This window comes from Apus apus, chromosome 4 (genome assembly GCF_020740795.1).
Source record: "Apus apus isolate bApuApu2 chromosome 4, bApuApu2.pri.cur, whole genome shotgun sequence".
Lineage (NCBI taxonomy): Eukaryota > Metazoa > Chordata > Aves > Apodiformes > Apodidae > Apus > Apus apus.
The window spans coordinates 10771015-10784127 of record NC_067285.1 but is presented as its reverse complement, the minus strand read 5'-3'; the positions used below and the strand labels follow the sequence as shown (position 1 = coordinate 10784127).

Sequence of the window (13113 nt, the reverse complement as noted above, 5' to 3'; positions counted from 1 at the left end):
TGCCTGGCTGCAAAACAAGGGGAAAAGAAGGATACGCCCCAGCCAGGCTGTGCCCAGCCCTGACCCCGAGTCTGCGGGGATGGATGGATGGCTGGGCTGGGCTGGGCTGTGGGAGGGAGGCTGGCGCATGCCCTGCTTGCTCTCCAGCTTTGATTTGCTTTGGAAAAAGTTAATTTCTTAATCGCTTTTGGAGTCTGAACCCAGAAAGGGCTTTCCGGGGCACGCTGCTCAAAAAATGAGTGATTTGATGATTCTCAGCTGCTGGTGCCGAGGGTTCCGCTGGCGGCAGGGGCTGTGCCTGCAGCGCTGCCCCCCCGCCCGCCGGGCCGGGCGTAGCAGGGGCCCCCGGCCCGCCTGTCATGCTGTGCACCTGAGCGGGGAGAGGCCCTCGGGCGATGACAGGAGGTGACACGAGGTGACAAGGGGCACGGCAGGCCAGGCTGTGCCTCTGTGTCCTGGATGCCCCCCCACCACCACCACACCGCCACTGCCCGCGCTGTGCCACTGCTCTCTGGGGTGCGGTGCCCCCACCGCCGGTGCCACAGCACCCCCCCCCCCCCCCCGTCTCCCGGGGGCCATTTGCCGCTCTGGCTTTGAAGGAAGGACAGCGCGGGGCTGTTGGGGGGGCGACCCTCTAGTCCGTGTGTCCCCCCCGCCGCCGGCGCCCGCCCCAGCCTCTCCCCGCTCCCTCCCCGGCGCACCGAGAGCCGCGCAGCCGCTCGCACTCCGCAGGCGCGGCCGGGCCGGGCCGCCCCGCCGGGGCGCGGGGGGGGTGAGGGGGGCGGGACAGCGGCGGCCCGTGGGGCGGCAGAGCGGCGGGGCGGGCGGCGGCAGCGCTGGGACCGCGGCGGACGGACAGACGGACGGGCAGACAGACAGACGGACGGACAGGCGCGCAGGCAGCGCCGCACGGGGAGGAGGCGGCGGGGCATGGGGAAGCGCGGCCGGCCGCGCAGGGAGCCGCGGGGCGCAGAGGCGGCCGGCGGGGCTCGGTGCCCCCTCGGGGATATCTGCAACACGAGCCCCGCGGCGGGCATGGACACCTTCCTCTACAACGTGCAGGTGCTGCTGGAGGCCGCCAGCTACCTGGAGCGGATCGAGAAGGAGAATAAAAGTAAGTGCGGGCTTGTGGCCGCCAGTGTGCGTGACCCGCGAGGGAGGGGGAAACACAACCCAAACTTTTGGCCGGCTGCAGGGGCCGGGGGCGCGGTGACAAAGGGCGCCGCGGACGGCCTGTACCTCCCCCCCCAGCTGCGGAAGCAACGCGTGGGACCCCCCTCCGCAGCCACGGAGGCCGGGTCTGCGGGGAAAGTTTGGGATGGAGAGCGGAGCGGGACGGCCCGGGGGGGAGACACATCTCCGCCCCCTGGGGAGGGCAGGCTTGACGGGGCGGGGGGCGCGGAGTGTGGCCGGGGGAGCGCGGGCCCCGGAGCCGGTGGCGGAGCCGGAGCGGCGGGGGAGGAGGCGGTGACACGTCCCCGCTTCCCCCGCCGGGGCATGGGCAGAGTCACGTAGGCAAGCGGCAGAGCTCGCCAGGTAGCCGGCGGGGAGCGGAGGCCAGGGCAGGGCAGGGCGAGCGGCCGGTGCGGGGCGGCGACCAGCCGCGCCACCGGCCTCCTGCTCCGCCGGCGCGGAGGGTACGCGCAGCCTGCGCCTTTCCCCTGCGGAGCGGTCTCCCGAGCGGGGCGCGGGGAACGGCGGCAGCGTGGGGAACACACGCGTCGGGAACAAAGAGCCCGCCGTGCCCCCGCGGCGGTGCGCGCCCGCGGAGCCCCGGGCGCGGAGGGGACCCCGCGGCCCCCCAGCCCTGCGCCCCCCCTGCGCCCCGCCCCCGCGGCCACGTGGTTCGCACATGGAGCCAGCCCGGCGCGCTCATTGGCCGCGACCTCGGAGGGGGCGGGGCCGCGCGTCCGTCTCCGCCAATGCGCGGCGGCGGGGTCTCCCTGTGACGTCACGCGTTGCCGAGCGGGGCGCAGAGCCGCGGGGGGGGGGAGTCGGGGCTGGGGTCCCGCTGTCCGCGTCCCCGGGCTGGCCCAGGGCAGCGCCGCCGGCAGCCCCGGGGTGCACACCCACCCACCCACCCATCCCCCGATCCCCCGGCGCTTTGCGCTTGTTTTCCTCAGGTTTCCCTGTTACTCCTTAGTCTCTATTCTGGTTGATTTTCCGTTTCTTTTTTTAATTCCATTTTTTTGGTCTTTTCTGTTTCTTCCCCCGTTTTCATTTTTCCCTTCCTTCCTCCTCGCCGTGGAGCGCGTGCTGCGTTCTCGCTTCCTTTTTAACTCGACCGAGGGCTCCACGGGTCCCTCCCGGGTCCCTCCGGGGTCCCTCCCGGGGCCGTCGCGCTGCCGCTCATCCCCCGGGGGCAGCCCGGAGCCCCAGGCAGGTGCCGGGGGCAGGGTGCCCTTGTTGTGCGGGAGCAGCTGCCCGCACGCAGCCTTCCATGGAGAAGGGATCCCGCTGCGGAGAAGCTGCTCTGCTGCTAAAGCCAGGGGGGTGATGGGGCCGAAAGCCCTTGTTCTCCGTCGTCCAGAACAAATCCTGGCTGATTTTCCGTTTTCAAACGTCGAATTGATGTTGGGGTTTTTGGTTATGTCTTTTGGTTGGTGGTGGTGTGGGGGGCGTTGGGGTTTTTTTTTTGGCCTCACGTGCTAATTGTTGTTCCGTAATGAATCGGCAAAGCGGCTGAGGAGCTGAGCAGCCCCGGCCGGCAGCTGCCAGCAGGAGAATGACAGAGTTGCCAGCAAAAATCGGGTTTGCATGTGAAAGCAGCAGCAGCAGCAGCACCGCTGCTCTGGAAATCCGGCGTGAGGCCGCGCGTTTGGTTTTGTTTGTGGTTTTTTCTTTCTTTAAGGCTGCTCGTGTCTTGAAGGGAAACTGTCAAAATGATGTGCTGGTTTGTTTGTTGGCTGGTTGTTTGGTTTTTTTTTTGGGGGGGGGGGGGTGGGGAATAGAATTTTTCCTGCCGTTGAGATGGATAGTATCTGACCTTATCTCCATTTAAAAATGCATCATTTTATGCGGTTCCTTCTTTGGAACTGGAAAAACAGCAGGATGGGGGGATACTGGATTTTTACTGCTTAGTTTTGAAATGAGGTATTTGCATCCAAACAGCTCCATTCCTGAGCACTTGTTTTCACTGGAGCTTTCGCTAACGGTTATCATGTTCATAGCACTGAACATCCTCACTTCTACGAGCCAAATCTGCAAAACCTTTCAATATTTTAATTTGCAATCAGGACATTTTAGGTTTAAAAGTCCCATGTAACCAAGGGCTCAGCTATGGAACGTGCTGTGTGGAACGTGACTGTTGTAAACACGCAGCTTTTACGTGTTGCTCCCAAACAAAGAAAAATGCTGCTGGGATTGGAAAACAATCTCTGAGCGTCACGGGCCCTAGCTAAACTAAGGAATAGCTGCAGAGGTGGGAGTGTTGTAGCCTAACGTATATACATAGTCTTACAGGGAGGAGATCTGCATGCAGAGCTCAGGTTGTTATTGCACCAAGAGGATACTGTGCCCTTCCCTCTGCCAGCGCAGGAGGGATTGCTCAGTGCACCCTGTGCTGGCAGCCTGGCAGAGACCTTGGTAATGGCTGGGCACCCCTCCTTAGTCTCTGACCTGGCAATTAGCTGTAACAGAGGAGACCAGTGCAAAGAAGTTTATTAATGGAGACCGCAGCCAAAAGCGGCTGCAGGCAGAGTGGGTGCTCACCTGCTTCCTGCAGGATGCCCAGGTCATTTGACTGCGGTGTTAGGCAGGGCTGTGAGGAGCTATTTTGGTGTTCCTCCCATCAGGCAGGTGGCTGAGTCACAGCCCTGTTGCGCTGGGTGCTGTACACGTAGGGGAATGACAGTGCCCTGCCCCAAGGAAACAGTCTTGAAAAAACAGAACAGGTAGATGTTTGTCTTCTCCCAGTCAGGGTGGGTGATGGGGATGGGGCTGGGATCAGTATCACAGCTGTGTGGAAGCTGAAGGGCTTCAGGAGCCAAAGGCAGGAATTTAAGGAAGAGCTATTCCAGCTGGGTGAGCTCAAGTGGGTTTCTTAGTAGTTTTTTGCAGTTTCTGATGAGCCATGCTCAGTGCTTACATTTGTTCTTCCAGGCCTTTGGGGCTGTACCAGGTTGTTCACCTTTTTAAAACACCGTCCCAAGCAGCAGTGGCTGCTGTTTGGTAGAGGGAACGTCTGAGAGGTGGAGGCAACCCTGCCTCTTGCGGATCCAGACTTATGGATATCCCAGAGTGTGCATGTCACATCCTCTTGGTGGTAGAGAAGCAGCTATGAGGCCCTTTTCAGCCCCCAAAACACAACAGTTTCCCTCCTCTGCCTGCAGGTCGGTGGTTCAAGGTGGGCAGTAAAGCCTTCTGTGTCTAGGGCAGGACTTTCAGTTAAGACAAGAGTTTCCTACCTGCTTGCTGCCCAGGGAGAAATAAGGAGATGATTTTTTTTTAGATTTATAGGACCCAAATCACGTTATTGTGGTCGTGAATGATAGCAGAGGGGGCATGGATTGGCTGGATGGTGAGGAAACAGAACCAGAGAGCTGGGAGCCTTGGAGCAGAGTAGGGATATACTGTTGGGGCTATGGCAGGGGTAGACTGCTTCAGGAGTGCCCTTTCAGCACCAGTGGTGAAACCACCGTTGTAGTATTCACTCATCTTAAGAACAAAAAAATAAATTGGAATAAAAGTTACCTGTATTACATTGTGGTGACAGGGGAGGCTACAGTCCTGTTACTGCTCGGGTAAACTGGCGTATTTTAGCTACTGAAGTATAACTGAACAAATTTTCCAGTGAAGTCTCTGGAAATGAGTAGCAGGGCTGTCTGCCTGCTTGCTGCAGTTCTCACGGTGAGACCACAAAACTCAGTGCCAACACACCTTGCTAACTGACATGTTCAGGTTTCCAAATGACCTGTTTCTAGAAATTCAAGCTTGGTATCTAAGGAATAGAAATGTCACATGAAAAAAGTGGCAGTGGCTGTTTTCAGAAATGAAAGTTGTGCTGAGGGCAGCTCTGTTGGTGTATCTGTAACCTCTGCAAATGCCACTCCATGAGTAAGTGTGGCTGGAAATCTGTAACAGCTGAAATGCTGTAGTTTTGACAATGTTGTCAAAAGGACCTGGAGTAAATTTGGCTGAGGTTTAGTACGTGCCAAGCATCCCCTTTGTATGTGTGGACTCATGCTTTTGTCAGTAGGAGTCGTGTAAACACGTGGTGAATTCTTTGGATGTGATGACTTATCTGTAATTGACATGGTATGTAATGTATACTGATCTCACTGCCGATACTGACCTATGTTGCCATATCCTTTTGTAAAAGCATGAAGGCACGCAAGCCACTGTACCAGTGGTGTCATTATTCACAAGTCTAGTAGAGGTGGGCATACTTAGGACAGTGGACTTTGGGCCCTAGCTGAAGGTAGATCAACCAGATCTTCTTCACAGTCTCACCTGGAAGTGCTAGCTATGTTTCTTGTCAAACGGTGACAACCTTCTAACCAGAAATAACAAATGGGTGACCTTAGATTTGTCCTTTGCTCCTGAATAATCCTATCTGAAGGAGAAGAAAACTGAACCTTGAGGGTGAGTCAACAGTATCTTCATCATGTGGCTCCTTCCATTGTTTATGTGCTGCTTGGGATCTTTTTTTTGACAAGCCAAAATAAAGATGTATCAGAAACCTATAATTAGTGGAGGGCAGAAGGAGTCATGACTGCCTTCACCCTCTGTGCAAAACTCCCATTGAATCAATGACAGCCAAACATGTGTCTCAAGGTCAGCGTAGATGGTCTTGGATCTTAAGGTGATGTGATGTATGGAGCAGTACAAGGCTCCTTTATTTATGTATTTTTCTTCCAGCTTACAATAAACCCCTTTCATTCCTCCTGGTTCATGACCTGGCTGCAGTGATTCACATGTTAGCCACTTCCAGGTTGGGTTATTTTGACTCACACTGTTTGGTCCTCAGCATAAAATTCAGAAGGAAGCCACAGCAGGAGAAATGATAGGGCAGAGGTAAAACTGTGGGACTGTGCCAGAAACCCTGCTGAGAACTGATCACATTTCTTGTCAGCAGAGCATCCTGAGGGCTGGCAGAGAAGCACTTTCTGCCATTGGCTAAATAATCCTACCTTCTTATTTAGCTGAGGGACACTGTCCTGTACATGTAGTATTTTTCTTTCTTATGGGAGGTCCTCTTACTTAATTTTGCAGCTGGATCAGTTGAGTGACTTAACCAAAGTCATTGAGTAAGTCACTGACTCGGAATAAACTGGGGCACAGCACAGGCCTGAAAACAGCAACATGTCTCCCAGAGGGAAGAAGCAAGTAGCCTGAAGAGCCAGTGCACCTGTGGCTTTTGCCTTATGGATTGGCAGAGCTTGGTCTTTGAATCAGAGTGAGGTGTACAGCATGCACTTTATACCCAAACCTCTTGGGAATCCAGGTGCTTTGGTTCTGAAAAATGTCTGTCCTCACCCGTGGATGGGTTCCAGGCACCAGTGGGAGCGCTGAAAGGGATTGCCTGGTACCTTGCGAAAGAACGAGGCTCCCAGATGAGAAATGAGGCCGTGTCCCATAGGGGGTGTAGGTCCCTTACTGAGGGTAGTGCAAGCATTGGGAAGGTGTTGAGTAGGTGGGACTTGCTACAAGTCCCCTGATGCTGAGCTGTTGCAGCCATGAGTACAAGAACACAGACCTGCTTGTTACAGTCTGTGCTGGTAGATGGGATATTCAAGAGCGCCAGAGTTGTTGCTCCCTTTGCTAGAAAAAACAGGAGTTTTATGGATCTGCTGTCTCCAGAAATTTGGGGAATCCGTGAATTTTTTCTCTGCTTTGAGAGCAGCAGAGAATGTTTCCTACTGGGCATCTCTGTTCATGCCTTGGTTGCAGGAATGTTAGGTTTCAAGGCTTTGAAAGCAATATTAAAAATTTGTGAAGTTTGAGGAAAGGTAGGCAAAGAAAGGTCTGACAGCTGTTGCCATCTTTAATTTTCCTCCTGGAGGTTGCAAGGAGTTGAGGAATAGGAATGAGGAGGGTTTTGGAAAAAGCCAAAGGAGGGATGGAAAACTTGGCAGGTTAGCCAAAGGGATTGCCCTTTCTGAAACTAACTTCCACGTAGCAGAGCATTGTGTTATTTCTAAGCCTTGTGTTCAAAGTAGAGGGTTGGGCATCTTGATTTGTGAGCTCTGTTCCTGTTTCACCTCTAGCTTAGGGTGTGTCTTCATGCAAGCAATTATGCTGCCTACACCTCAGTTTCCTTTCCTGCAGAGTGGAAAGAAAAGAGCTCAAGTCATTGCAAGTTGGAGAAGCTTAGAACGTTATTTTCTGGATGACTCTTAGAAGATTTCCCTCATGGAAAATGCTAGTTTAATACAAGTGATGGTGATGTTGGTAAAAAACAGGCCACATCTGTTTGACTTGATTAAAATAGTACAGCAGCATTTCAGATGTAAATATTAATTGATTTCTGCACTGCAGATTTCTTCTTGGATATTTAAATTGTTGCTAAGGAGGAGGGAAAGGCTATCAGGGAGATTAACAAATCCATTATTAAGGATGGAAATGGAGGGCTGCCGAAGTGCCATTTAATAAAATGTAAAAAGCCCCTTTCTAAAGGGCGAAGCAGCAGAGAACACACAATGAAAGTGAATCACAGCTGCCAGAAGGGATGCCAAGCAGCAACCACTTATAATCAGAAAACTGTACTTACAGATCATTCGGAGCCACTAAATTAAATGATCTCATTCTCCCCTAAAATACTCTTCACTTAGCCCCTCCCCAGTGTTGCCTGTGGATTGCTGTGACTTTGGGGGGTTTTTTGGCCAGTAGTTGAATAGCATCGGGCCTCTCTATGCCATTCACTTTCCACCCACTTCTGTTTCTGTCACATACCACTCTGGCATTTTGCAGGCTGACCTGCCCACATGAGCACTTGGGATGGCAACTGAAAGAGGTTGCAACTCTGCTGTGGCTCTGCGGTTGGCTTCCCTGTCTCTTCTGGGCTCCTTCTTTGGAGAGATGTCCCACAGTTTATTTTCAAATTTGTCTTTGTTTCAGACAGGAATTTTTTTCTGATTGTATATTGTTTACTTCAGAAACAAAGACTTGGAAGCTGAGCTAGTGTGTAAATGGAAGAGCTGATCCTACAGCATTTCATGCAGAACTGATCCTACTGTTGCTTCATTCCAGTGCTGCTTTAATTCCCTGTGTGTATCGGTGTTCCCCTCCTTCAGACTCTCTTATGTTGTATCTTGAACTTTAGCTTCAGGAGACTGACACTTGCATATGATCCTAAACTACCCCTACATTTTCCAGCCATGGCTTTCCCTATTGAATCTGTAGAGTGGCACTGTGTATGAACAGATGTACCATCAGAAAAGCTAGTGGCAGTGGATGCTGACAAGAACCTGTCTTGCAGTGATTTTGAGGCTTCATCAAGGGATTTTTTTTTTTTTTTTTAGGGGGGTGTTGTCTGGGGTTTTTTTAATGTTTAGTATTGCTAATGCTTAGGGGCAAATGGCTTCCCGGTTTTGGAAACAGGTTAGAGGAAGCACAGTTAGAGCTCTTGCAGTAACCCTGCTGTTGGGGAGTGGTGTGTGTGCCTGTGTGCTTTTCCCTTTGTGAGTATTCTAAGGTCATCATGTAAGTAGTCCCTGAAACTGCTCAAATTTGAAACTTTCCATGTGCTTTTAACAGCCTGGTGTATCTGCAGTTTCCAGCATAGAAAAAAGAGGTGGGGAGAGAGAGAATACTTCCTTCCCTGAGTTTTCCCCCAGACAAAAATCCAGTCTTTACAAGTGCTGCGGTCTGGCTGGCTGTAGGTGGGTGGATGGAGGCTGTCCTGCCTGAGCGAGGGCTGGGGCTTGCTTTTCCACAGCGCAGAACGAGGGAGGCATGTCCCTAAAGGTGTGGGGACAGCTTCCTTTATTCTTCAACTATCGCGCCTTAAGAGAAGCAAAACAAATCAACCCGTTGAGATTCGGAGATGAAAAGAGCTGTGTAAGAACTGCAAAGTGGTATTATTTTTACCTCCATCAGCTGCAAGCCTGCAGTTTTCTGAGGAAACCTCAGAAATGGTGATTCAGCAAAAGGTGTTTAAAGAAAAGTTAGCTACCCTGAATCCACTTTTTTCAGGCCTTCTCAAGATGAGTCCTGCCAGCTCTTGCAACACAAGTCTCCTGGTACTTTGTGCTCTGCTTAAAGATTTTGCTACGAGACAGAAGCCATTGAGAATCTTTGCTTTTCTGGGTTTTTTGGTTTGTGTTTTTTGTTTGTTTGTTTGTTTGTTAATTATTTATTTAAAGGTACTTTTCCAACTCCCGTTCTGATGGAGGAATTCTGTCAAATGTAACCCGTCACTGCCTAAAGGTTCAGACCCATGAAACGTAGCCCCAATAAGAACTACAAAACAATCCTTGCGGGGTTTCTAAGTCAGTATCAGTTTGAGATTTGGATTTTTATTCTGTATGTTCTGACCCCGAATTTGCACGTTTTCCATTCATTCCATTTATGAGTGTACATTGAATATTTTTGAGACTGGTATCATACAGTGAAAAATGCTAACTGGTTTTTAAGCTGCATTCCAGCAAACATTAAAGTAGTTGGCAAAATTCAGAGTCACAGAATTGATCATGAGGGTTTCTTCCTGTATGAAAATCAGGATGTAAAGACATTATTAAGAGGCTGAGAGGAGTGGAGATCGGACTGCAAGGTGTAGGTGTGACGGTATTTATTAAGATGTTGAGATAGTCTCTGTTGTTTACCTCCTACTTCAGTTACACAGAAGGGTACACAGTGAGATTGGTCTATGTGACATCTTCTGTCCACGATCTGAAAGGGCTGCATTCCCATGAAAAAACGGGTCTTGCACCTCTGGCTCCTTTCGGAAACACTTCATCAGTCCCTCCAGGAGTGACTTTACAGAGCCTGGCACCTTCTCTTTAGTTACACCTCCACGGGCGAGATGTGGAAGGCTCCCCCCCCCCCCCCCCCCCCACGGCTGCAGCTTTTCCTTCCGTAGCCTCTCTTGGCGTTATTCTTGACCCAGTCCTGGCGCTGCCGTGTGCGGGAAACCCCTGGTATGGACAAGGAGTGGGCTGGTGTGGCTGTGGGTCCCTCCTGCTTGCTCCGTCCTGCCAGTCGAGCTCTGGCCTGCAGGCCAGTCAGGCGCCGTCACCTCGGGCGCCGGGGCCGTTGCCGCGGGGCTCTCGGTGCCCCCAGGCCCCGGGGGGAACTACATGTCCCAGGGTGCCCCGCGGCGCTGCTGGCGCCCGCCCCTCCGGGAGCGCCGGGCCGAGGTAAACAAAGTGGTGCGGGGCGGGGCCGGGCGGGGGGCGAGCCCGGCGGGGCTGGGGTCGGAGCCCGGCGGTGCGGGGTAAATCCGGGCCGGGACCGGCGCGGGGGTGCGGGCTGCGGGCCGGAGCGGGAGTTGCGGGTGGAGGCAGAGAGCCTGGCCGGGCGGTAGGGACGGGTCTGGGTCAGGAATAGGTCTCGCCCCGCTGCCTCGCCCCGGGGTGGGGGGGGGAGGATCCCGCTCCCGGTCCTTCCTCCGGCGTTTCCTCGCGTGTTCCCTCGGCACCGCCGTGCGCCCACCTCTTGTCCTGCCAGGAGGGCCGTCCCTCCCCCGCACCCCCTCCGGGACGGGAGGGCTGTCGGGGTGAGGAGGCCCGGGAGCGAGGCGAGGCGAGGCGGCGGTCCCTGGCTCCTGCCCCCCGCAGCCGCCCCCGTGCCCGGCGTGGGGGCAGAGGGGGGTCCCGGGGCTGCGGAGTCCCCCGGCTGGCGGCCTGGGGGCCATGGAGCGGGTCCAGATGATCAACATCCAGCGGCTGCTGGAGGCGGCCGAGTATCTGGAGCGAAGGGAGAGAGGTAATGGGAGGAGGAGGAGGGGTGCTGGGGTGACTGCCCGCCGTGGGGGGAGCGGGGTTGGGACCAGGGGTCCCCGCGGAGGAGTGAGGATGGCCCCGGCGGAGCGGGTCGGAGCGAGTACTGGCTGGTGCTGAACCCCCAGCGCCAGGGGTTTGATGAGGGACGGGGCTGACAGGTCCTGCTGGAGGTGGTGATGGAGGTGGAAGGATTTTTCAGAGAGGGGGGAGCCTGAGGTGAATGCGATTTCTGGAAGGAAAGTTTCCCACCGGTCAGGAAGGATGGTGGTGGGTGGCTCTGGTTTTGCAGAGACGCCGATGGCACAATGAGATACACCTGGTTTGCCCGATGGAGACGGCTTGGACGGGAGAGAGACAGGACGCTCTCTGGGCTGTCATGTTTTGATGTTTTCAGGTGTTTGAGTGGTGTTGTCCTTCCTCCAAGGTTGGCAGAGTCTTCACACTCCCCTTCCTCTCTTTTCTCCACCTCCCAGTCCACTTCCCTCTGAATACATCATCAGTCATTTCCCTGAGCTGTTGTGGTTAAGGGCCTCCCCAGCCAGGCTGACGGGCTCGTGGTGAGGCCTGAGTGCTGGTGGGTTTTTTCCCTTCTTTTTTTTTTTTCCCTTCTTTCCTTTTTTTTTTTTTTAATTCTTTTAAGACCCTTTTTTTTTTATGCCCTGCCTGTTGATTCTTATGCAGAGTGCGAACATGGCTACGCCTCGACCTTTCCCTCAGTTCCAAGTCCTGGATTACAAGACCCGAAGCCCACGCGGAGGCTGAGCCGGGCAAGGAAACACAGCGGCAGCGGCAGCAACGCGAGTATTGCCAACAGGTACGGTGCGGGCAGGAAGGCCTGGGTGCAGGGCTGGCTGGGGTGGGAGGATGAAGCTGGAGGGAGAGGAAAGGGAGCCTTTGGGGAAAACGGGAAGAGTCTGAGCAGAGGGGGATTCTGATCTGGGACACACAAGTACAGTGTCCGTTCTGGATCCGTAGTGCTGAGGGCAGAGGGGACACGGGGGCTCCATCTGAAGTGGCACAGCCAGCTGACCTTGAGCCAAGGCTCAGATGCTGCAGAGGGAAAGGATAGGGAGATCTGTTTGTGGGGTTCAGGGAGGAGGTAGGCAATAGCTATTCCCATTATATACAGCTGATGTCTTTCCAACCCAGAAGTCACTGCTTTTAAGGGATAGCGTGCGTGAAGCCTGAGTGCTTTGGGATTGTAATGACAGGCATGATTTGAAGCAAGGAAATGATGTTTTGAAATGGATTCCCTATAACAAATGGGAGAGAGATGACTGGCTGCTACGTACAACATAATAAAAATTCAGTTCAGGAAAACGAAGCTGTCTTTCACTCTTCCTTTCAAGGCGGTGGGATTTCCCAGTTCTCTGATTGTTTGGTGATTCTAGAACTCCAGATTTTTGACAATTGTCTTACTATACAATGCCGTATATCTTGGTTTCTTACATCTAGAAGAGACAATAGGATGAAGTGTATCACTTGGTGCTGTGGTAGGATCTGCCTTTTCCCTCTCATTCCTGTTATTTTTGTTTTCTTTTGCTCCCTTTTGTTCAGACCTTGTTGAGACCTTCTGGGATAGAGAAACTTTAGAAACATGAAGTGTAATTTTGAAAAGGCAATTGCAAGCTTGCTTTGACTGCAGCAAGGCCAAGCAGCAAGGCCTGTGCAATCCATAAAATGGTGACAGGTGGCTCAGGTGATTAAAGCTTTCTTAAGGCCATTGGGAAGGACCTGTAAAGGCCTAGGGGAAAGGTGTCTTTGCTTGCAGTGATTCTGCTTCAGCAGCAGTTTATTATAATAAAGATTGTTTAGAGTGATGTTAGGACACCTTGCTGTGGGGAAGTTTTCTTCATCAGGATCAGCATATCCTGAGCTCTTCGTATGCTGCACGTTTATACTTGCTTCTCTCCTTCATCCAGCCCCTCCTGATTTCAGGGCAGTTGTAGCCCTTTACTATTTCCTATGAACTGAAGTCCCAAATCCCAGTGACTTTGTGCTGGGAAATTATGGCGAACACTGAACTGAGATCTGTGTTTTTCCCCTGTAAGTTTCTCACATACTATTTTTCCATCCCACATCTCTTTCTCTCAAAGGCCTTTGTCATGGCAACCTGCCCTTCTCCAGAGGAGGGCTGGAAGCACATCCCCCTCAGGAGCTCCTTAGCACCAAATCCAGCAGCCTGTAGGCTAGAGAGGGATGCAGAGCACTCCCTGTCCCTGGAGCCTGG

At 53.5% G+C, this 13113-nt stretch overlaps 1 protein-coding gene across 2 annotated transcripts in view; it reads left to right on the top strand.

Annotated features, from left to right (window-relative positions):
• The first annotated feature begins 810 nt into the window (after positions 1–810).
• MXI1 (MAX interactor 1, dimerization protein) overlaps positions 811–13113 on the top strand; it is a 55325-nt gene continuing 43022 nt past the window's right edge. Inside the window, exons 1-2 of one of the 2 annotated variants that reach the window (XM_051618622.1) lie at positions 811–1114; positions 11565–11697. In XM_051618622.1, coding sequence (XP_051474582.1) covers positions 931–1114; positions 11565–11697 — 317 coding nt within the window. In that variant the 5' untranslated portion in view covers positions 811–930. Of the gene's footprint in view, positions 1115–10426; positions 10867–11564; positions 11698–13113 lie in introns of those variants that run through there. The other variant, XM_051618623.1, reaches the window with a different exon arrangement.